This window comes from Taudactylus pleione, unplaced genomic scaffold, assembly GCF_031769625.1.
Source record: "Taudactylus pleione unplaced genomic scaffold, aTauple2 ptg000513l, whole genome shotgun sequence".
Taxonomy (NCBI): Eukaryota; Metazoa; Chordata; class Amphibia; order Anura; family Myobatrachidae; genus Taudactylus; species Taudactylus pleione.
This window is the reverse complement of record NW_028284915.1, coordinates 1,482,832-1,507,154: the sequence shown is the minus strand read 5'-3', so window position 1 is coordinate 1,507,154 and position 24,323 is coordinate 1,482,832. Positions and strand designations below refer to the sequence as shown.

Genomic DNA, 24,323 nt, shown 5'->3' with positions numbered 1-24,323 from the left:
CTACAGTATGCTTAGCATTTTCATTGGTATGTACCATACATAATTAAGCAAACAAACATTTTGAGTCCACTGAGCCTCTAAATTAATTTTTGTACTACACATTACCTAGTCGCACTTTGTAAGACATATTTTTTGTCTTTATTGTCTTCTTCTTCCCTCCTTTTTGATTTCTTTTTGACAAAGGATTGGTTTCTCTTTCATCATTTTGTTGCCAGAATATTTTTACCGATTGTAGCCATCTAGACAATAAACATGTTTGCAATCAATACATGAAATCCATTTCTACTAATAATAATAATAATTTAGATCACTAGATATCAGTTATTAAATTGTGCTGCTTCACTCTTTTGTGACTTCATAAAACCACTTTACTCGCTAATTCAAAATAATGTTAATGTCACAGAGAATGAAGGTCAGCTCAAAATTTACCAAATGTTCCAGCACTTCATAATTTGTACTACCAACGACGACCATACCTTAACTTACTTCCACCTTAAGGATTTGTGCATACAGATTTATTTTACATGTGTGGTGATAGTGCTAATATGATAAAAAATGAAAATAAATTACAGACCTTTGTCCCTGACCTAATAACGGAATCAGTATGATATACCGCCAGCCAAATCCCGACATCGGAAGCCCGGCACTGACTGGGCTACTACTGCTGCTGCATGCATGATGCTGCTGGGGGTGGTGGCTGACAGAGTGAAAGACACTCTGGTCAGTCAATTGGCAGCAGCAGCAGCACATAGGACAGTCCCGCCCACAGCTCACTGCCACTGGTGCTGCTCTCAGTGAACACTGGTTGGCTGCTGGGGTGTCTGCCTGGAAAGCAGTTGGGAAGCCGACGGACATAGGCCCTCATTCAGAGCCGTACGCTCTGAGCAGAGCGCACGCTCTAAATGAGGGCCGCCCTCCTAAAAAATGGAGCGTCCTCCTGGACGCTCGTATAGCTGTGGGTCACCACCCACAGCCTATACGAGCGTGCAGTTTGATGGCCGCGATGGTCTTGACCATCGCGACCATCGAAACTGCGAGCCGGAGCCTGCGGTTGAGGTTTTCAACCTCAAGCTCTGGAGTGATTTTGGCTCTATCAGAGCCAAAATCACTCCCACTGACATCACTAGTGATGTCAGTGGGCCGGCTTCTGACGGGAGGCGTTCCCTTGGGAACGCCCCCATCAGGGAGGCACGCCCCCGGCACGCCCACCAAAGGGGGCGTGCTGTCAATCACCATCGACAGCACGCCCCCTTTGATCAGACACAACGAGCGAAGGACTTTCCTTCGCTCGTTGCGTCTGGCGCATGCGCACGACGGAGCTCCCTCCGTCGTGCGCATGCTCAGTGCAGAACATCGACCCACTTGCGAGCGGACAGCCGCTCGCGAGTGGGTCTGAATCAGGGCCATAATCCCAACTGCCAGCTTCCCGACTGTCTAATCTCGGCAAAGCACTAATGACAGACGTCGAAATCCTGATGCCTACGCCGGGAGCCCTACACCCAGGTTACCGATCGAAGGTAAACCGGGTGCTGCGGGGGAGGGTTAGGTTAGGGGCTCCCGTGGGGGACTTAGGGTTAGGCTGCGGGGAAGGAAGGGTTAGGTTTAGGCACTTAGGAGGGATTAGGGTTAGGCACTTGGGGGGGAGGTTAGGGTTAGGCACTCCTAAGGGAGGGTTAGGGTTAGGGGGTAGAATAGGGTTAGTGAATACTTACCTTTTGAAGATCGGGATTTTCACCCCTGCCGGGCTGCCGCTGTACTGATTCCATCTGGCTGCTGCAGTTCTTGGTAAGCAGCAGTGAGCTGTTTTCTTAGATAATGTATCACTTTTATTTATTCAATAACAAGTTTGATTTACCACAAAACATGTTTTACTTGTAAAAATACATTCATCCTTGTAATGTTTGCACCATTTTTGTGTATACATATATACACTGTTTGCCTCCATGAAGATAGACATTGTATAATAATTATTTTCAAAGTTTTAGTCTATTAATGTCTATGTACAGAGGGCCTGGTTCAGACCTGGTCGCTAGATGCGGACGTCTAGGCAGGCGATCGAACGGCAAGGCATAAGCACGCCCACTATGTCTTGGCGTTCGATCTCAGGCTGTCTTTAGCCATCCACTAACAAACGTAATCTCCAGGAAGTATATACAACCATTGGTACATCGGGTTCCATCGGTACTGACCGCAACGCTTGCGGTTGACTGTACCCTACCGCAAGCACTGCGAGCACTTCAGTGTATAATTCAACTAGGTGACATGTACTATGACGCTGCCTGCTAATAATGCACGCCTCTGAAATGATGTTAAGATGCTCAGACACGCCTGCGTTCGCACCTCCACTCTCCGTTTCCAGTGGCTTGACCCTGTTACCACCCACAAACGGCTTGACCTGTTACTCTTTCAGCTGGGCTGTCTCTGCTGGGCGAGCAATTGCTTCCTGATCTCTCTGACTAGTTTGCGCACTGTGATGCATACGCATGTGTACTTTGCAAAACATCGCTCTCTCAGAGCGATCGCTTGCTAGCGAACGGGTCTGAATCAGGCCCAGAATTTGCTTACAAAACAGCAGAAACATCAGTAAACATCGGTTCCAGAGAGAGGTAAAAATATTCAAAATCTGCCATTCAAAATAATTGATGATCGATTGCCATCCCTACCCTTATTCTACTAGTCCCCTAATGTCTCTGTAGTTTGTCCTCTCCTGGCTAGATTATAATATCTTCTGACCAGTCTCATTCTCCTGCTGAGGGTATAACATGTATGTGATTATAACCTGCACTGTTCGCCTTCCTGGATATTCCTTTCTATAGCACTGGGTCAACCAGTCCCCATTAGGATACTGTAGATTGCTCTCATCATGCTAGATTGCAAGCTCTTCTGTGTACAACCTAATTTTCCAGTGCAGTGTAGCACATGCATGGCTGATGCAGGATTATACACACTCCCCAGCACTGGAGCTAGGGAGGATATTATGGGGGGTGTTGTGGTGCAATGTGGACAATGATGGGAGCAGTATTTGGTAGTGAGATGAGCAGTGAAGGGAGCAGTATCAATGTATTTCTATATTCCCCATTTTCTGTCTCTTTCCCCTGTTTTCTCTCTCTCTTTCCCGTCTCTAGCTTTCTTTCTTTCTTTCTTTCTTTCTTTCTTTCTTTCTTTCTTTCTTTCTTTCTTTCTTTCTTTCTTTCTTTCTTTCTTTCTTTCTTTCTTTCTTTCTTTCTTTCTTTCTTTCTTTCTTTCCTAGGACCCTGTGACTGCTCTTGGCACTTACTCTTTGATTGTCTCCTCTGCTGGGAAAATGGGAAGCTGCTTGGAGTCTGGTCTGTAGGAGATGCAGGAGGTTACAAAGAGAGGGGAGAGAGTGAGAGGTGCAGAGGGGAGAAAAGGAAGGAGGTAGTGAGAGGTGCAAGGGGAAAAATGAAAGGACGGAATGAGAGATGGATGCATGTCACACCCCTATTTTGAGTGGCCACACCCCTGACACACAGTCACACCCCTCATGTAGTGTGACCACGCCCATTTCCCCCCACACCTTTGGCACATGTGCATAATATATCTCCATACTCCCACTTCAAAATTCCCACTTCAACCACTGTATAATATAGTAAAAATATACTTACTCAGTTAGGTGTTCTGGGTTGCTAATTGTTGCTGACAATGCAAGGAAGGGGCAGCGAATCATGGCTAGTATGTGCTCCCAAACTTCTGCTCCAATTTCTCCTCCCAAGCAGTGAACCTAGTATTATAATATATAATACTGAATACTACTAAGTTGTGGATATACAGTATAATTGCACTAATATGTATTACAGTATATATTCCAAATTCAATATAGTTGTGTACGGAAGTGACCCTGGCACATTAAGCCAGGCCCTGCTACAGTATATTGAAGTTGATATTATTAGCTAAGCTCCTGCTAGCATCTTTTCCCATTTCTCAGTGTACCTGTGTGAATTTATTTTTCCTGGGTCTAAAGAGATATTGCACGTCAAAGTGAGGCCAGAAGTTCTGTGCATATACAAGTACATAAATAAAAACTTTTTGCATACAGATCAGTAGCTAATTAATAAATTATCCCTTAATTACCGAAATCTTAAACCTGTGCCTTACTGGAAATCATATTATAATTTTATTACCAAAATAGGTAACATTTTTAATGGTGCCATATTAATAAACAATAAGTTCTTCATCAGCACTTGGAGATATATTTACTAAAGTAGGGGTTTTTAGAAGTGGGGATGTTCTACTTCTAGCTATTATCTTCTATAAGGTGCTAGATAAATGTTAAGTAGAATCTGATTGGTTGCTATGGGCAACATCTCCACTTATAAAAACCCGCACTTTGGTAAATATACCCCCTGAAATGAACAAAAAGCTTATGACAGTTCTGCGCTTCGTCATGGAAGTCTATCATTGGGAAGACATCTTTCAAGCTCACAGGCATACCTAAACTTCCGTAAGTACAGTTGTTTTTATAAGTTGAATTCTACACCAAAACAAGACAAGATTAAACAGTTTATGTATGTTTAAAAATGAATTTATGTATTTATTTAAGCAAAAATACTGCAGTGATTAATTGTGCAATCAAACGTACTGGAAACCTTGTAGCACTACTTACCTCATCAAATATTATATACTTGATTCTTTTAACCCAGTCTTGTCGATGTGGACTTAACAAAAGGATTTCCAAACATTGTGGAACAGTGACCAACACCTGTGGAAATATCCAATAAAAGACTGAAGAATTATGGTTTTCATGTATACTGCATACAACAATAACTAGATTATTTAGTAAGTAATATTGAGTAATGAGTACCTCTAATACTTCTGAACCTCCACTCTTTTTAGCTCTTTTACACTGCCCTCTCATGGTCATCCTCCTACCTTTCTACCTCCTTCTTCTCTGCCTTCTAATTCTACCTTCCCCTCTCTCCGTCTTCTTGTTGGTGTTCCCCAAACCTTTGTACTGCTTTCCCTTCTATTTTATCTGTACATCTCCGACCCTTGGAGATAGCGACAGCTACTTTGGCCTCCATTATCAGCTTCATGCTGATGATACTAAAAATTACATTTCATCCTTTAACTACCCTCCCACCATTCTATTTTTCCAACTTCTTTACTCATGTCCTTGTCATCTCCTGACTGGACTCCTACAGTACTATGTGTTCTTTCTCTATCCCAATTTTATTCTCAGTGCTAAGACTTGTATTATCTTCCTAACTTGTCACTTTGTTTGAGTTCCTCACCCTAACATTCAAAGCACTTCTTTGCTCCTCTCCTCCCTACATCTATGACCACATATCACACACAAATATGCAAACGGCGCATGCGATGTGTCTAAAAATAGATAGTCTCTAATAAAACAACATAATTATAAAAAAAAACTCTATTTTAAAAAGGAGAGTCGTGTGAGCACCTTTTTCATAAAATATTACAAATGTAATAAACAAAATAAAATATCCGTGGGCATTAATCTGCTAATTTAGCATCAGCAACACATAATATGGGGTATAGCATATTTCTCAGAGGGCGAAGTCCAACAAACTGGTTTCAATCACAGTAGGTGCCAGTTATAGTGTAGTTCAATATAGCACATATATTTACCGGTACCTCTCGGTGGGTGTATGGGAGCTAGCAATGTCCAGTCAGGTAAGTAATATTCTACAGCCTATGCTGTCCCTTTGGACTTTCAATAAACACTCCCAAAAAACAAATAGGTCCAGAGCGGCTTCATCATGAAACATCTGGTTACAATATTGTAGCAAAAGGGAGTAAAAGTGAACGAAAAGTCCAGTGTAATATCCAGTGTGGGAATCCTCTGGTAATCAGCCTAGACAGCTTTCTCAAAGGCAGTATACTGTCTTTCAGAAAGCTGTCTAGTCTGATTACCAGAAAAACTATACTATAATTGGTACCTACAGTGATTGAAACCAGTTTGTGGGACTTCCACCCTCTGAATACCGCTGCCTTAGATCCACATTCAAAAACAAGTACATTTTTTACTAAACTCATCAAAAAGGTTTTATTGACTGTTTTAGTAAAATAGTGAGTGAAGAAGCAGAAAAGATTTTCCAAACGAGAAATAAGAAAAGGTGCAATCTCACTAAATCAGATTGTTATTTTAATAGCATCAAATACCACTCAATAAAAAATTAAATATGCTTCCTAAAATACATAAAGATCCTCTCCACAATAATAACTGGCACCAATAGGTTGACATAGAAATTATAGGCTGTAGTAGATGGAATGTAGTCAGCATCCCGGTGTGCGAGATGCCGATGGCCAAAATACTGGCGTCAACATCCAGACAGCGTCTAGATCCCGGCACCAGAACCCCAACTGCCGGCATCCCCAAGTATCGGGTGTTAGGGGGAGGGTTAGGGTGTGGGGTTAGGTATTAGGGGGAGGGTTAGATTTAGGATGTGGGGAGGGGGAGGTTAGGTTTAGACAATCAGCGGGGGAGTTTAGGTTTAGGCACTGGGGAGGGAGTGTTAGGTTTAGGGTGCAGGGAGGGGGAGGTTAGATTTCGGCACTAGTGTGGAGGTTAGGGTTAGGCACTGGGAAGGGAGGGGTAGGGGTAAGGGTTAGAAACCGTTGTAATTCCTACACCATTCACCTGGTTTGGATGTAATTACCCTCAAATTAAATCTGAAAGTCTGCAGTTAAAGCACATCTTGTTTGTTTCATTTCAAAGCCATTGTGGTGGTGAATAGAGGCCAAAATATGAAAATTCTGTCAATGTCCCAATATTTATGCACCTGACTGTATGTATCTATATTTAGGAAGGTCAAGTACAAAAACTAGGAATTATCTGAAACCAACAGACTCCAATAGTTACATTAATATAGACAGCCCACATCATAAAATCTGTCTAGAGAGGACACCTTTTGTAGAGTTCTCTAAAGTAAAAAGGAACTGTCCACACAAAAAGTTATGTGAGGCACAAATACAAGATATGACAGAATTATTTTTAAATAAAGGTTATACACCAGATCTTTTACAAGGTGTCAAAGATAGGACAGAGATGATTGATAGAAAATTACTTCTTATTAGAAAACCCGATAATAAGAAAGGTAACAATAGGTATAAATGGGCCTTTGTAAGTCAATTTAACTCCAATTTAAGAGCGATTGAATAGATTTTTAGAAGATGCTTGAATATTTTGAAAAAAGTCCCAGTCATAGGGGACCAAATAGCCAATTATCTTTTGATTATATATGGAAAGGCCCCTTCAGTAAAAAATCTTCTAGTTAGGAGTAGTATTGAGGAGGAAAAAAGATTGAGTGTGCACACCTAGGGCTTCCACTGATGTGGAATGTGTTTGATGTGCAGTATAGTAAAAAGTAGTAGTTATAAAATGAAAGAGTTTTCAGTTAATGATAGAAATTATAAGGGATTTTTTCACTTTCAATTCAAAGAATGTTGTATATGTGTTGCAATGTGAATGTGAGCTTGTTTATATTGGGAAAACAAGTGGAAGTCTGAAAACCCATCTTTCAAAACATATTTACAATATAAGGAAGGGCTATGAAACACACACTGTATCTTCTCATTTCATGGAATGTTGTATAAAGTTATTTTGGGGAATACAGCAAATTTCTCCATCTTTGAGGTCGAAGGATTTGGAAATAAGGTTATGGAAGGCAGAGATGAGATGGATATATCAACTTAAATCATTAGTCCCAACAGGTTTGAATGGGGATTTTGAAATGAAATGATTTCTAGTGAATAAGTACTGCATAATATTGTTAACTTTTTAATTATTTTTCAACCTTCTTATTTTTCAACTATTTTGCTTTTATTTATGTTATTTACTATTATTACTTATTTTAGTTACTGTATACTATTTATTTTAGCAATACTTCTGTTATACTACTGTTCCTGCATTACCGCTATTGTAAATGATCCCTGTATATGCTGGAATGCATTGGAACCTGGAGGAATGCAAAGACAACATGGTATCTGTAATTTAGAGGAAATGATATAAGTTTATACAGTCATATTTGGCTGTTTAATACAGTGGACATACATAACTGCTCTTTTACTTCTGGTATTTGAAATGCTTATAGAATGTAAAGTTGCCATGTTGTCTTAAGTTTTCTAAAGTGGAGCACATCTGGAACATATGGAGGCATTTTGTTTCCCATTTTCTGAGTGGGAGCGCATATGAATCAACAGAGTGGCAATCTTCCTTTGTTTTGGGACTTACACCATTTCTGGTTCCTGTTTGTTACCAGAGTAATAGGAAAATTATGTTTTACATTTGGGCGGGAAGTTTGTAATTATTTAGGGATTATTATAAGGAGTTTTATGTTACTTATCACCGTGCTTCTGATAAAGAAGAACCATATTCATTTGAAATGTGTTAAGCAAGTGATTAGGCCCTCTGAAAGAGCACTTGTCAATGGAATCACTGGACACCTACAGTATCTGGACTGAAACTGCAGGTTTCCAGGACTTTGTCATGCTTTTCCAAATACCATCTAGGGCACATGGTAGGTGATGCACTCCATATGAGGACATGCATAGGGGTTTTTCCATGTTAATTGGATTGATATGCCAGATATTATCTTTTAAATGTGAGTGTTCTGCAATATGAAATCTTTTTAATTGTTAAAATGTTTTGCGCTTTTGTCTATCTTTTATCTGATATTGCTTTTATATAACTTAATGAGAGAGATGGTTTAAGATGTAAACACCAGTGAAAAAGGTTTAAGTGATTGGAAGCAAGTGTTCCACTTCCTATTCACATCTGTGATATATGACTTTACTACGGGACTAAGGGCAAAGCAAGATTTGAGAGTCCTCACTGCTTTCAACAAGAGTATATCCAAATAGAGGTTAATAAAACATTTTATCTTAAGGACGTGGAACCTTCACCATTCATTATACTATGGTCACTTTGGGTCCATTGTAGACGTTTCATATGTTTATTGTTATGAATGGTATTATATGTACAGTACGTGTAACTAGGGAAAATGCCAGGTTATCAATATTTTACATTAATTGAAGTTTTGGGAGAACGGTGAAACCTCTTATCATTGACCTGCTGATGGCAGTCCTTGATGCATTGCGCAATTTTGAATTCCACTATCGATATTGTCACAAGTACTGAAACACTGAAGCCATTTTCATTGCGCACGGGATTGTAGATGCAGTCTGAGAAACACCTAAAAAATGGTTGTGACGCACCTGCATTTTTGCCATAAATATCTGTAATGTGTAAAATAAATAAATTTTAGTTTATAGAGCATATGACTGCTTTGCAATCTCTTCAAAATAGTGAGTTAATTATTAACAGTTTTCTCCTAAAATGTCCTTATTTTACCACACCACCATATAGTTTGGACTGATAAGGGTCTCTACAATATGCTTCCTCTTCAGGCTCATACACACTAGACGATGTGTGTATGAGCCGATATCGGCACCGGTGGGCCACGCGGGAGTACCGGCATCGGTAAGTGCATCCACACTTGCCGATGCCAGCCACGACAAACAACGTCAGGGGGGGATGGTGAGGGGCGATTCGGCAGCATGGCATCATTAACGATAGACTGTATTTGTGGGGAACAACTTGCTTTGGACTCTGCAATCCTATTGAGGATGCCAAAAATTTCACAATGTAACACCCTAAAGGTTGATTAAAGGCTTTTCCTACCTTTGCCAGATCAAAAGCAGGTTGGTGTTTTGTGTATGGTCATGGGATGTCCCCGGTTTACCTTTAAATTATGGCAGAGAGGCAAGTATCCCCATTCCCCAGCTCACTAACTGACAACTTTCTCATACAAATCAAGGTTTTATTAAAACGCTGATTGCTCTGATGTAGGCTAAGATAGAGTCTTCTCTGTTATACTAATAACAATTAAATTATATACACAGGTCAATAGCAATAAAACTCATTAAGTCCAAAACATTATAATTGCTATCTATTACACTAGAGTATAGGCATTGCATTTGACATAGCTATATAGTTTGCTATTACAGATATATCTATTCTGGAATCTTCCAGTTATTATATTATTATAAATACCTTCCAAACCAGTAAATTAACCTTTAATTCCTTAACAAGGTGATTATCGTACAAACTAATTTCATCTTATCTGTATTATTTCTTCAAATTCAGATCACCATTTCTATACCTTATATATAAATAACAATAACTAGACACTTTTCGATATATGGCCCATATATCTAACTTTTTCAGATTATTAGGAAAGTCTGACCCAGGTCATAAATATGAAGAAAAGTTCTGGTTTGATTAGTTTTTTCCTGACTATAAGTGTGCAAATCCAGGTATCAGAGTCCTGAGGGCAAAGTGCACTAAATAGAAGATTTTGTGTTGCCTAATACCAAAGTCTTTACTAACAGTAAGGAATGACTCTGATAACAGGGAGAGGCCAGACTACTTCTTGCTCCCTAACTGGAACCCTTCCTAAATGAAGCGTCTATCCCTGTAGCTCTGTGACTGAAATCTGTTCCTCAGTGTAATGTGACCAGCTCCTTTCTCAGAGAGAGATGTCAGAACCTTTTCTTAGGACACTGAGAGAATCTGGCTCACTGCAGTCTCTCAATCACTTCAGGAGGGAAGCAGTTAATGGGGGAAGGGCTGCATCACCAACATGGAGGGGCAATATGGTAATAAATGAAGCTTCCACTGCTACTGTACATTCTCCTACTCTCAGTGCTGTCTCCTCCTTTCAGGCTTCCATCTGATTGTTATAGGTACAGAACACTCATTTCCTGAGGCGCCTCTCTCTCAGGCTGGGATACACAGCAGGCAGGCCATTTGTCCAACTGCCCTTAGCTTCCAACTGTCATTTTCGTACCACCTGACACTGCTCATGTTATGTCCTCCTGAGCAGCTGCAGAGGCTGCTGACAATTAAGGTCCGCCTGTGTAATGACATGTGCTGTAGCGTGATGCACAGTGTCATTCATAATACCTCGCATAGCGGGGTATTATATATCTGGTATGTATGTATTATAGGTGTGTCATAGTGATGTCTATCCCACAAAGGACTCCTACGCTACAACTGAGATTGGCATGGTACCAACAAGCTACAGTCTCGTGTGAGTTTGACTGCTGGTGTGGTGTGTGTGCCCGCAACAAACTGAAGCATGTGTTGTGAGCCTACCTGGTGGATTATATCTCATATCGGGGCAGATGTATGAAGCTCTGGAAAGTGATAAAGTGATAAACAATCAACCAATCAGCTCCCAACTGTCATGTTACAGGCTGTGTTTGAAAAATGACAGTTGGGAGCTGATTGGCTGATCGTTTATCACTTTCCACTTTATCACTTTCCAGAGCTTCATACATCTGCCCCATCATGTGGTAATGAGTCCCCACTGTTCTACACTCATTACAATTTGATTTCTACCACTGTTTGTGTTTGCTTTAGTGGTTTTATAAATAAATCTCTTAATGTACTATGGAGCGCCCTTTGTTTGTCTTTTATTAACGATATATATATATATATATATATATTTATATATAGTGTGTGTATGTATGTATATATGTGCATATATGTGTATATATAATATACAGTATATATTAAATAAATATGCACATATATGTGCATCGCTAGCCACACCTTGCTATGCTGGTCACACCTCCTATGGCAACACACAATAGGCCCTTCGTCAATTTCAGCTACAGGCCCATATGGACCTTAATCTGGCACTGGTTGCACTAAATTAACACGTTAAGGTCATTAACAAATGAGGTGAAAGATTGTTGACCAACATTTAACTATATCTAATGAAATAATAGAACAGAGTGACTGTGAATTATAACACTACACAACAATTAACCTGACACTGACACAAAATATGAATAGATTCAGTGTTGAAGGTATGGAAAATCTTGGTTCATATAATTATTATAGTGATTGGGGGAAAATACATGACAATATCCCCACAGCTATGCGAGCGGCCAGGAGGCCGCTCTAAAAAAAAAATAGCCCGGCCCTGATTCAGAGCGAGTGCTCTGTCAGAGCATCCGGGTCTGAATCAGGGCCACAGTGATTTACTGGGTGATACGGACACCCAGTAAAAGTGAACACACAGTGAAAACTGATATACCAAGTGATAAAGCTCTGATACTCTCTAATACTGTTACAAAGTTTCTAATGTGTGTTATAGCAGCAATCATGATACTAAGGCCTGTATTCAATTTGAGCCAAGTCGCGTTACCTTAGCGTGGCCCGGACTTAACGCCGACTTCGCCTGTTTTCCAGGCGTTAAAGTATCGCGCGCGTGCCAGCGTATCCCCGTTGTCAATTTGAAAGTAGGTGAAAACAGGACCCGGCGATACTTGGATCGGCGGTAAAAAAATGGGAATTTTCGGGAAATAATCCTAGGACTATGGGTACCCCTGTTTTTGGCTGCAAAAGAAAGTCGGGTTTTTAAATAGCTGCGGAAGGTGTTTTTTTTCCCGACTTTGAAGAAGTGATGCAGGAGAGCATTTAGCTTATTTTTTTCGTTTTTAAAAATGGTCTCATCAAATTTGGGGTACATAAAAATGGGTACTAGCGTATTTTTAAGTCCCAAAATGCATTCATTTTAAATTCTGCAAAAATGCACCTGCCACGGCTATTTGAAACCCCGACTTCCTTCAGTAGTTAAAAATGGGGGTACCCATAGTGATCATCCATGTCTACACATCTTTAGGGGGGTCCCTAGAATATTTTCTGAAAATTTCCATTGTGTTGTACCTGTAAAAAAAAGGGGTAAAAATTTACAAAAAAAATGTCATAAGGTCCCCCCCAAAAGCCAACTCAGCCCCAGGCTTGCCAGCCAGTGGTGTTTTCTAAAAATATTGGGAACAAAAAGGGTAGGGTCCACCGTATTTTAGAAACCAACCCAAGGCTGCAGGGACCAGTCTGGTTTTAAATATAGGGGTAAAAAAAAACGTGGGGATCCCCCTATATTTAAGACCTGCACCAGACCCAACCGACCGGGGTGTAATGCCACAACCCGGAGCTCCAGGTCAAAAGCATTAGCACCCCAAATCGGTAAGCGCAAGCCGGTGATCTCGGGGGAGTCGGGGACCCCCCAAAGAAGGGTCCCCCCCTCCCGAGTACCACAGGTTTATGCTGAAGCCCGGTGCTCTTCCCCATACGCCTGGCTTGGTGGGTATGGAGGTAATGGGGAGGGCCAAATTATGTAAAACGATTGTGTTTTACAGTGGAACTACAAGTGCCAGCATGCCTGCCATTTTGCACTTGTGGAACAACAAGTGCCAGCAGATATGCGGCACCTGTAACTTCACTGTAAAATAAATAGTTAAAAAAAGACAAAACATACACACCGTGACATTATAACTTTATTACACACTCCTACCCATTCACACATACTTACCTATACCAGATGAATCTGTCCCCTTCTCCAGTAGAATATCCGTACAACATGGCACTGCAAAGAAGAAGTCATACTCACCTATATCCTGGCACTGGTCTATGCAGCATCCCCGGGATTTGGCAAAACAAAAAAAAGAGTTTACCCGATCCACGCAACAGCTATCAGTATGTGTGTTGCCACACATACTGATAGCTCCCGAATGCCAGCTGACAAAACATGCACGGAGCTGGCAGTCCCGAGAGCCTATCAGCAGCCGTGCTGACTGTAGAGCGGCCGCTGATTGGCTCCGGCTACTGACAGTTCCCATGTGGTGTGACTCGCCCACGTGGGAACTGTCAGTAGCCAGAGCCAATCAGCGGCTGCTCTACAGTCAGAGCGGCCACTGATTGGCTCTCGGGACTGCCAGCTCCGTGCATGTTCCGTCAGCTGGCATTCGGTGACTATCAGTATGTGTGGCAACACACATACTGATAGCTGTTGCGTGGATCAGGTAAACTTGTTTTTTTGTTTTGCCAAGTCCCGGGGATGCTGCGGAGCCCAGCACCAGGATATAGGTGAATATGAATTCTTCTTTGCAGTGCCATGTTGTACGGATATTCTACTGGAGAAGGGGACAGATTCATCTGGTATAGGTAAGTATGTGTGAATGGGTAGGTTCGTGTAATAAAGTTATACTATCACGGTGTGTGTGTTTTGTCTTTTGTTAACTATTTATTTTACAGTGAAGTTACAGGTGCCGCATGTCTGCTGGCACTTGTTGTTCCACAAGTGCAAAATGGCAGGCATGCTGGCACTTCTAGTTCCACTGTAAAACACAATAGTTTAACATTATTTGGCCCCCCCCCATTACCTCCATACCCACCAAGCCAGGGGTATGGGAAAGAGCCCCGGGCTTCAGCGTAAGCCTGTGGTGCTCAGGAGGGAGGGGACCCTTCTTTGGGGGGTCCCGACTCCCCCTAGATCACCAGCTTGCGCTGACCGATTTGGGGTGCTAATGCTTTGGACCTGGAGCCCCGGTGATTGGGTCTCCAGGCTGCAGCATTACAGCACGGTCATTTGGGTCTGGTGCTGGTCTTAAATATAGAGGGATCCCCACGTTTTTTTTAACCCTATATTTAAAAAAATAAAAATGAGAATGAGCGCTATATGGATAAATTAGGCATAATAAACGTGTAGCATAAAATAAACATAAATGATATTGATGTTTATAGTCTTTTGACTAATGTGGGAGGAAAGTCAGGACCCGATCTGGGTGATGGTCCACCTATGCCCGTACTACCTGTCCCTACCTTACCGCCGATCTTCTTAGGGGTTACCTCTGTCGGGGACTTCCCTCTGCTTCTTTGGCGGGGACTTGTTGCGGGCAGTCGGCCGTGCCACGGCGCTGGTTGATGACGTCTAGCGCCCGGCGCCGGATGTAACACTCGAGTCCTGTTAGGCATTTGTCAGAATTGAATGTACTGCTTCCTCTTTCCTCCTTGCGTCTATGCGTTTCAGACCATCTAGGTCCTTTCTCAAGAATGGGAGAGACCTCTCCCACAGCTCTTTAAATAGGTAAAACTTTATTGGTAATTAGTTTAAAAACCGGATGTGCCTCAGGTTTTGGCGTCAAGCACATGTTCCTGGGCCAAATAAACAAATAAAAAAGTTTTTTTTAAATTTTTTTTTTTTTTTTTTACATTGTTTAGAAATGTTAAAACCGTTTATTATGCTTAAATTATGTGTGACTGTATGTGTTATAAAAAGGATTTGAGTTCTATATCTATGTTTAAACCATTCGGTTCCAATGTGTTTAAAAGAAAGATCCATTTTGTTTCTGTTCTCTTCAAGAGGTTTACCACATCTTCTCCTCTCCAATGGGGTAATATCATCTGTATTCCCATAAATTTTATCCCTTTGGGGTCTTTGTTGTGATGGTTGAGAAAGTGGGCCGATAGACTGTGGGTGGTAAGGCCCCTTCTTATATTGTAGATATGTTCTGATATCCTTATTTTCAGTTTACGTTTTGTTTGTCCTACGTACTGGGTCCCACAGGGGCATTGGAGTAAATATATAACTCCTTCACTCTCGCATGATATCATTTCTTTTATTTTGTACTCTTTTTTGGTAATTGAGGATGTAAATATCTGTGTTGGTTTCGTACTTGAATTTTGGTTCTTACAACCCATGCATTTTGTACAGAAGTGGAAACCTTTTTGCCCTATATTTATTGACGTTTCAGATTTCGGTAAGAAGCTCTGTGTCAAATGCTGTTTTAAATTTTTCGCTTTTTTGTATATTATACGTGGTTTCTTTGTTATTATTGTTTTAATATCATTATCCAAAGATAGTATGTTCCAGTGCTTCTGGAGAATGTTTTCTATTATTGCATGGTTTCCATTAAATTGGGTGATAAAAGAAATTGGTCCGTGATCGTCTTTGTTCTTTTGTTTATATGTGATGAGTTCTCTTCTTTCTAATTTAGATATTTTTTCTATTTCCTGTTGGAGAAAACTCTCTTTATATCCTTTTTGTATGAATCTTTCTTTCATCTCTGTAATCTGGTGTTGGTAAGTGGAGTTCTCGGTACAATTCCTTTTTATGCGTCTGAATTGTCCTCCTGGAATATTATGAATCCATTTCCTATGATGGTTGCTTTCGAATGGTAGGATATTATTCCCATTAACTTCTTTTATGTGATTACGAGTATGAATATGGTTATCTATGTCTTTAATAAAAATTTCCAAGTCCAAATAAATAACTATATTTAAAACCAGAACTGGTCCCTGCAGCCGGGTTGGTTCCTAAAATATGGTGGAACCCTACACTTTTTGTTCCCCATATTTTAGAAACCACCACTGGCTGGCAAGCCTGGGGCTGGTTTGGCTTTTGGGGGGGACCTTATGTAATTTTTTTTGTAAATTTTTACCCCGTTTTTTTACAGGTTAAACAAAACGGGAATTTTCGGGAAATATTCTAGGGACCCCCCTAAAGAAGTGTAGACATAGGGGAGGACAAAGGGTACCCCCATTTTTAACTCCTGAAGGAAGTCGGGGTTTCCAATAGCCGTGGCAGGTGCATAAATGTGGCTTTGAATAAGGTGATGCAGAAGAGCATTTAGAAGTTTTTTTAGGGCAAAACAACTATGGCCATCAAATTTGGGGTACTTGAAAATGGGGTTCAGCATATTTTAAAGTTGCTAAAGTGACTTAAAAAATCATGAAAAACCCACCTGCTGCAAACACCTACAATCAAAAAAACACTTGGGACATACTTGGGGACCCCCAGAGTCAAGTTCGCTATTTTTGTAGTTTGTACCCCAACTTTTTTTTTATGCCCCCTTTTTCAAAGTCAATTTTTGGGGTGTCCTTAATTTTTTTTTTTTTAACACAGATTACCTTTGGGGGACTGTCTGAAGGTTGCATGGGGGTTCCCGAAACGTTGGACCCCAAAATCCCAATTCTGCACTTTTTAACGCCTGCCATTCATAGGCGATACTTTACCGCCTATTACATTGCATTGACTTAACGCCTAGGCGGAAAGTCTTTCAAATTGAATACAGGGTAAAACTAAAACAGGCGATAATGACGTCATCGGCTGTAAATTACCGTGAATCCGGATTTAACGCCTCAAATTGAATACGGCCCTATGTGTCTAGGGAGTATAAGAACATGTGGTAATACAGTTCTGTTATAGCCGGTGAGGATTATTATCGCTATCAGCAACTTACATTATATTAATAAGGTTAACCACGGATTGTGGTGATTAACCATAGCTGTGTAAGCCTGTGACGAGGCACATTACACCCCTCACCGGATTACCGGACTGAATTACATTTTTAGGGGAGAACTAACCTGATAGTGATGAATATAATCCACATGCTCTAACTGAGGATAAGAGACTAGATACATTTTGTATGAATGAGTCACACCCTATGAGAAACAATGAATAGATCCATCTACAAACTACTTGATGGTACATAACCATTCCTGTATGATAGATATTCAGTCTAACTATAAAGTGACACAGTATAAAACACGTGGACTAATACACCATGAGAAATGGAACCAGTGTGTTTTAGTAATTTATAAATCACATATAGTGATGGAATGATTGGATCAAGGATCGTCAATCTGCATTGAAGCAGACTGTAGCGCTATTCACACAATTTTATTAACCCCATAATAGTGGGGAGAGAGTATTAATACTGTGAAGGAGAATTCATCCAGATACTAATTGACAACAATTATTGTGTTAGCAGTTTTGGAGGTAAGTAACACCACTTTGCACATGAAATTTCGCTGGATAATATTTTAATAGACTAATTTAAAGTTAATTTTTATTATTTTTCATATTTTCTTGGGTTACCAGTAATGAGATCCCTATAGTAGGAAGATCCTATATGTGAATAGTCCATGAGTGTCCCTTTTTGGAACACTTTTCTTCTCTTTTCTGTATGTATGTATTAAATGTTCTTGGGTGCACGCCCACATCAATACTAGTATAATATTGGGACATTATGACATTATACAGGTCTGTGCGGACAACCTTTAAGCTCTTTGGTCAAATAATTTTTTTTTTGCAGAAATGTACTCCTTGGGACTGTGTATGAACTATGGAGACAAAAACTGTTTTTATTTTTTGGAATTTTTGTTTGTCTATCTGTCTTTTCTTTCATTATGGAATCACACAAAAACTATGGGATGAATTTGGTTTGGTTTACATTTTCAATATTGTACAGCTTAGTCACATAGAAAGAAACTGAAGTACAGTATGTATTATCTCAATGTGACATTAGGGAGAGGAGCAATAAAGGAAAAACCAAATGATTGACACTCGGAGAGTGCAGTGTTCAGGCTCCTCAAGCCAAAAATGACTAGATGTATATAAAATAAATATATTTTTGGGGGGGACAAATATACTTTTAGGGACTGTTTGTCAACTATGGAGACAATTTTTTTTATTGGAAGTTGCACAGGCTCCTCATGTCCAAAATGACTATATGTATATTTAGATTTTTTTACTTCCTGATGACAATCAAATGTGATTGAAACGTTGAAGACATACTTTTATGTGTGCTGTTGTCTTCATTCTGAATGCCGGGAGTGCCGCACCTTTGACATTATATATTATGCTGTTTGCACTGGGGAGGCCCTGGGCTATATTGTATATTATTCATAAGAGTGTCAGATCCATTGACTATTCTATATACAACATATATATATATATATATATATACATATATTGCACACCCCAAACGCAAACAGTCAAACAGTTATATATATATGCATAAATAAATACATACATATATATCTCATAATCTATTTCAGAGGAAAATCCAACTTTATATTAAGCACTAACCTGGCAGCATTTCTTGACTAATGAAGTTGCAGTATGCATGTCGATACAGTAGATGGTGCACCAAGACAAATACTACATATCATAGAGTCGCTGCTCATGTTACTTGCAACCTTTCACTGTTACTATAGGTTAAGTGGCTTACTTACGAGTTATTAGCCCCAACCATCTTGTGTTAATCCCTGAAGGAAAAACTGCAAATATTCTTTACAAAGACATTTTGTAATCAATGTCTACAATAAAAAAAAATTAAATTAGTTCCGCTGAGCAATAACAGACATCCACGTGACCGAAACTGCTGGCTAACACTATCTATACTAATGTTATAAGAACGTTACAACTGTCTGTTTGTTCCAAGCTGGCGTAAAAACTACTGAAATGATTTTCATGAAAACTGCATCAATGTGTAGTGGAAACTCCTAGAAATAATCTGCACTTTGTTTAATCTCAATCCGTTAATTTAAAGATGAGCAATAACAAAAACGAGATAGGTACTGCACAATGCGTGCGGCGGGTAAGGGGTGGGGCGAGGGGTGCTTTGTGCCCACAATCACTTTAATAGGATTGGTTACATAGCAGTCAGTGCACGGGGCACATAGTAACATCGGTGTCAGTGTTGCCACCAGTCTGTATAGCACTGCTGGTCACATTGGCCATCCTGCGACAGGGCCCCAATGCAAAGCAATGAAACTAGAACATCTCACATTAAAAAAAATGTTGTCAGAAGCAATTTCACCGTGGGCGAAGTCATGGGCAACTCCTAGTAACTAATAAAATCCAAGGTGACATCTAATGTAGAAAATAATTACAGTTAGGAATGCATTATTTGCTATTACCTACGGTATTTGTTATCCTAATTATCCTAATTAACAGTAGAGTGGTGACATCAGAGCTTACTGAATACAGTTGATAATGCTCTCAACTTCAGATTTACACATATAGATATGATGCAGGGTTGAATGCTTTCCTGTTTATGGATCTCACATATTTTCACACATAATAAATAATAATTGACTTATTAGTGGGGTGCAATGTCCATTCCATTACATTGGATACAGGTGTCCTAGTGAGAATAGCTGCCATTTAGAAATGAAGGGGAAAACAGGAACCCCTTAGGGTATATATTAGATGAGGGGTTGACTTTTTCGGTGCACTAGTAGTGTTCAAACAGTTATCCCAAAGATATTGGTGAGAGGTGTCCTTGGTTGGTAGGACTTTGAGTCAAAAGTGAAAAAGAAATTGCTCCATGAAACAATTGATTTCCAAGCAATTAATGTCCTCATAATATAAAAAATTTGAGCAGATAATAAAAATTTGTGTATCTATCAATATAACACATTTCGCATGTCGCTGCCCACTTCCCCATACAGCTGGAAATGTACTGTTATTGTGGGTGGGAGGAATCTGGGCTTTGGAATTAATCCTGAAGAATTTGTCAAGCTAATATATTGGTTACGGTGTGCAGAAAGTCCACCCTGCTCTTATACTTGTCTGGGAATATCTGTGTGAAGTCTAACGGGGCCTATCCATTAGCAGATAAATTTGAACGATGAACGATATATTGTTCAGTCGTTCAATTTATCTGTCATGGATAGGCTCTGAACGATGACAGATGCGCACTCCCGCGGCCAACAAATTGGGTCTTTTGTCTCTCCAACATGTTGGTCAATTATCGCTTATCGCTGACAGATATTAGAAATAGCAGTTTATAAGCAGAAATATCTGTCAGTTTATAAGCAGTAAACGACGAACGATATTTTTTAATGAAAATGAATAGAAACATTAAAAAAATCCACTCCCTGAATGATGTCATGCAATATCGTTCGTCGTTCGCAAAAATCCTGTACATGACAGATATCTGACACCGCAGCCCCAGGTATTTTCAAGGGATAAATCTTTTGTCTTTCATTGTAGAGAAATATCTGCTAATGGATAGGCCCCTTAATTGTGATAGATGCTTTTTTTTATTTCCAGCCTGGTGGGGGCTAGGAGTCTAAACTACAGAAGTTTGATTTGCATGAAAACACAATATACTGTACAGTGAAAAGTGTACCCTTAGTTTCAAAGGGAGGGCAGACATGAAGGAGGAGACAGTTAAGACGCAGTCTGTGGTGTTAAAAAGCTGCAGCAGGGGAGTTGTAGACATTGGTATTTAAAATATAAAAATAGAATTATCTCACAAACCTTCTGCTTTTAGCCACAAGTCAAACCCTGCTTTCATTCACAATACATGTATAGCCATACTCATTAATATACAGTATAGTAAATAGAGAAAAACAAATAGTTAACTTTCATCAATTGCCATAAATTGAAACAAATACAGTAAGCCAATAGATGAATCATATGCACAGAATTCTAAATTTAAATAAAAACATACATACCTGACTGTTTAGTGCATCAGTGCGATAATCACGGGTGAAAACCCCACATAGTGCCATTCCATTTGGTAGATCTTTATTGAACTGATTAGTTACAGTGGCCACCACTTGATTTACAAGAGCCTATATAGAACAAATGCATTACATACTGTAAGTAAAGTACTGTACATAATAAACACACTTTTTGGAAATATTTACAAACTGTTTACCATACTTGCCAACTCTCCCTCATTGTCAGGGAGACTGCCTGTAATAGTAGCAATCTCCCTGTCTCCCTGAAGAGTCTAGTAATCTCCCTGATTGCACCTTACCCCCCTTATGTAACTGTTATATTTAAAAAAAACAAAAAAACTGAGATATATACATTCAAATGGGACCATTAGTATAATTTCCCTGCATTGGTTATAAGGCTCGATGATGCGTATGGCTACATTAATTTTCTAAAAAGTATCAGTGTGTTTTCATCAACAAGTATATCTTACTAACTGCTTTGGGGCTCGTTTACATATAGATGCAGTCAGTTCTATGACACGTCTCTCAGATGTAGCAGTACACGCCCACTTTACCACCACATTCATAGGTGTTGTTTTCACAATCTCCCTGAAATGTTATTTCAAAAGTAGGCAGGCATGCTATTTACATATTTATTAATTTTGGTTTAATTATTTTTATATTTTATTTTTAAATATTTAAAAATGAATATTTCAGTTTGACTATATAAATGACAAACTGCATTATGTGTGTTTACAGAATGACAAATGGCTCATATAGCAGTTCTGAATAGGGCTGGACAAAGGGCTAGGCTATATCTCAGCAACCACCAGCTAAACGCTATAAACACACAGGGTAGGTTATATTTACTAATGGTCGATTTTTGATAGATTTAAGATAGATTAAATCAATCAAACATTTTTTAATACAAAAAAAAACAAATGAAGAATTGGCTGTTAGTAAATGTGTGATTTAGCACCAGAAAAACAACATTGATGTTGTTCGATTTTGATAAATTTTTGGTAGATTAAAATCGACATTTAGTAAATATACCCCTATATGTGTATATACTCACATATATATTCCGCATGGCAGTTGTATTTGTATGCACTATACCAGAGGTTCCCAAATGTTGTCCTCAAGGCCAGGGCTGGATTAAGAGAGGGGCGACAGGGGCGGTCGTCCCGGGACCCCCACACATAGAGGGGCCCCACACAGGGTCTAAGGCTTTAGGCTTGTACAAGGCTGCTAGGTTTTATTTCAAAGTGGGTTTTTTCTAAGTGGGACTACATATACAGCATAACTTCAAGAGTTAGTCAGGAGTTCTTACTAGCTATATCCTCTGCGATCAGTGAGGGATGATGATTTGACGGATTTTTCCATTCTTCCATTGCAGGTAATCATATATTTGCACCAGGCACCTATTATAGAAAAACCAATGCTGTCTGGAATTCTCTGTTTTGCTGGGTAATCATATATTTGCACCCGGCACCTATTATAGAAAAACCAATGCTGTCTGGAATTCTCTGATTTGCTGGGTAATCATATATTTGCACCCGGCACCTATTATAGAAAAACCAATGCTGTCTGGAATTCTCTGATTTGCTGGGTAATCATATATTTGCACCCGGCACCTATTATAGAAAAACCAATGCTGTCTGGAATTCTCTGATTTGCTGGGTATACTGTCTTTATTTAATATCTGTAAACACCAGAGTAACTTTAAATTTAATTATATAGTCAGATCTTATCTCCTAGCTTCATGGGATGCTGTTTTGGCCTTGCTTGTTTGTATTAGAATTTTATGACTTGTATCTGGTGTGGGTGAGGGTAATGAGGGTGGGTGTCATCAGTGACTACACATGTTATGCTTAACTATATAATCAGTAGGTCACAAGGCTTTAGGCTTGTACAAGGCTGCTAGGTTTTATTTCAAAGTGGGTTTTTTCTAAGTGGGACTACATATACAGCATAACTTCAAGAGTTAGTCAGGAGTTAAGCAGGAGGAAGACAGGAGGACAATATTTTAAAAGAACTCTCTATAACTTGGAAAAAAGCAAAGGATCTTCTGAGCTTCTGGAAACCCTGCTACTCAGCCACCAGCTTCCATTATAACCTGGACCCACCTTTTGACAACACCCTGCTTCAGCACAGCAAGCAACTACCTGCTTACTGAACATTTAATACTTGTATGTTTGCGTTTCTTCTCTACATTGTTTAAATCATTCCAATACCACTGTCAATTTATCTTTACTGTAGTATCTACCATTGTTTCACACCTATACCTTTTTTTTTTTTTAATATATATATATATATATATATATATATATATTCATACTTTAGACTAATTCTCAAGTCTTGCTACTTTAACAGCTCTACACTCCTTTTTTGGTTATAATTTACTTTTGTAGTTGTGCCTTTACATCTTCCAGCACTGTTCTTTCTTTTATCTGATTTTGACCTTTGACCTGTACTGCTCCCTCATCTCAAACTCATTACTACTACTGACTTTTTCACCCCCAACCGCCTCATCTACACGATGTCTCTTTTATTCTACTCCACCCTCACTCAGCCGCTACATTATTTTCTCCCCTACCACCAGTTTTCACCTCTTTTCTCCATCCATAGTCCCCTCTACGTTCTCCCCCTCCTCTGTCTCTCTTCATCACATATAAGTCTCTCAACTGCATCTCCCACAACTCCAGTATTATTCACTTCTCTTCCACCATGGTCCTGCTGCACCACCACTAAACTCTGCACCCTCTCTTTTCTCCAAGTTACCTATCCTCTCCCCCCCCCACACCACACTAAACCTCCACCTGACCCACCACCCGCTGTCACCCTTCCTCATTCAGAAGCCAGCCACATAACCCCACACTCCTTATTCCCCTTCTCTAGATCAGTATCACCTCCACACTGCATCAACCCTAATAATCTCATTCTCCTCTCACCTCTTAACTCTGTCCCTCTCTCCTGTTCCCTCTGGAAAGCCAGTTTTGTCTATAATAAACTGGTCTCCGTTCATGAGCACTTCATCTGCAATGCCTGGATTCTCCTAGCCATCACCAAACCCTGGATTTACCCCTCTGACACTACGGCTCCTGCAAAATTCCTCCATCACTTGGCTTCCTGGCTCTTAATCTTCAAATGGGCCATCAAGACCCACTTCTTCCTCAATGCTTTCCAGCGCTCATCCTAACCCACTACTCTATGCTCCTTCCTCACTATCTAGCCCATCTGTTTCACCCCT

At 39.9% G+C, this 24,323-nt stretch overlaps 1 protein-coding gene across 1 annotated transcript in view; it reads right to left on the bottom strand.

Annotated features, from left to right (window-relative positions):
* DDX60 (DExD/H-box helicase 60) overlaps window positions 1–24,323 on the bottom strand; it is a 379,348-nt gene that overhangs the window by 191,832 nt on the left and 163,193 nt on the right. The window contains exons 18-21 of the mRNA XM_088450288.1: window positions 21,086–21,205; window positions 4,625–4,720; window positions 3,627–3,742; window positions 106–239 (exon numbers count right to left, since the gene is read on the bottom strand). Coding sequence (XP_088306414.1) covers window positions 106–239; window positions 3,627–3,742; window positions 4,625–4,720; window positions 21,086–21,205 — 466 coding nt within the window. The remainder of the gene's footprint in view (window positions 1–105; window positions 240–3,626; window positions 3,743–4,624; window positions 4,721–21,085; window positions 21,206–24,323) is intronic.